This window comes from Egretta garzetta, unplaced genomic scaffold (genome assembly GCF_000687185.1).
Source record: "Egretta garzetta isolate BGI_Z169 unplaced genomic scaffold, ASM68718v1 scaffold904, whole genome shotgun sequence".
Classification (NCBI taxonomy): domain Eukaryota; kingdom Metazoa; phylum Chordata; class Aves; order Pelecaniformes; family Ardeidae; genus Egretta; species Egretta garzetta.
Genome location: NW_009259525.1, coordinates 136,008 through 136,268, shown reverse-complemented (window position 1 = coordinate 136,268; position 261 = coordinate 136,008). Strand labels below are relative to the sequence as shown.

At 62.8% G+C, this 261-nt stretch overlaps 1 protein-coding gene across 1 annotated transcript in view; it reads left to right on the top strand.

Annotated features, from left to right (window-relative positions):
• Positions 1-261, top strand: part of SYT12 (synaptotagmin 12) — an 8,778-nt gene that overhangs the window by 2,581 nt on the left and 5,936 nt on the right. Inside the window, exon 2 of the mRNA XM_035893054.1 lies at positions 9-176. Coding sequence (XP_035748947.1) covers positions 9-176 — 168 coding nt within the window. The remainder of the gene's footprint in view (positions 1-8; positions 177-261) is intronic.

The following is a 261-nucleotide window of genomic DNA, read 5'->3' as shown; positions in this document are numbered from 1 at the left end:
GGTGGGAGATCGGCATCTACGCCGCCGGGGCCCTGGCGCTGCTGGGAATAGCCGCCCTCAACCTCTGGAAGCTCTGGCGCTCCGGCAGCTACCCGGCGCCTTCCCCCTTCCCCAACTATGACTACCGATACCTGGAGCAAAAGTACGGGGCGGCGTGTTCGGATGTTAAACACAAGGTAAAAAGGCGAAAGGTTGGCTTCGCCTCCTTCCCCTTCGCGACACGGCAAAAATATCGCCCGCGTCCTCTCGCAGGGAGGGGGG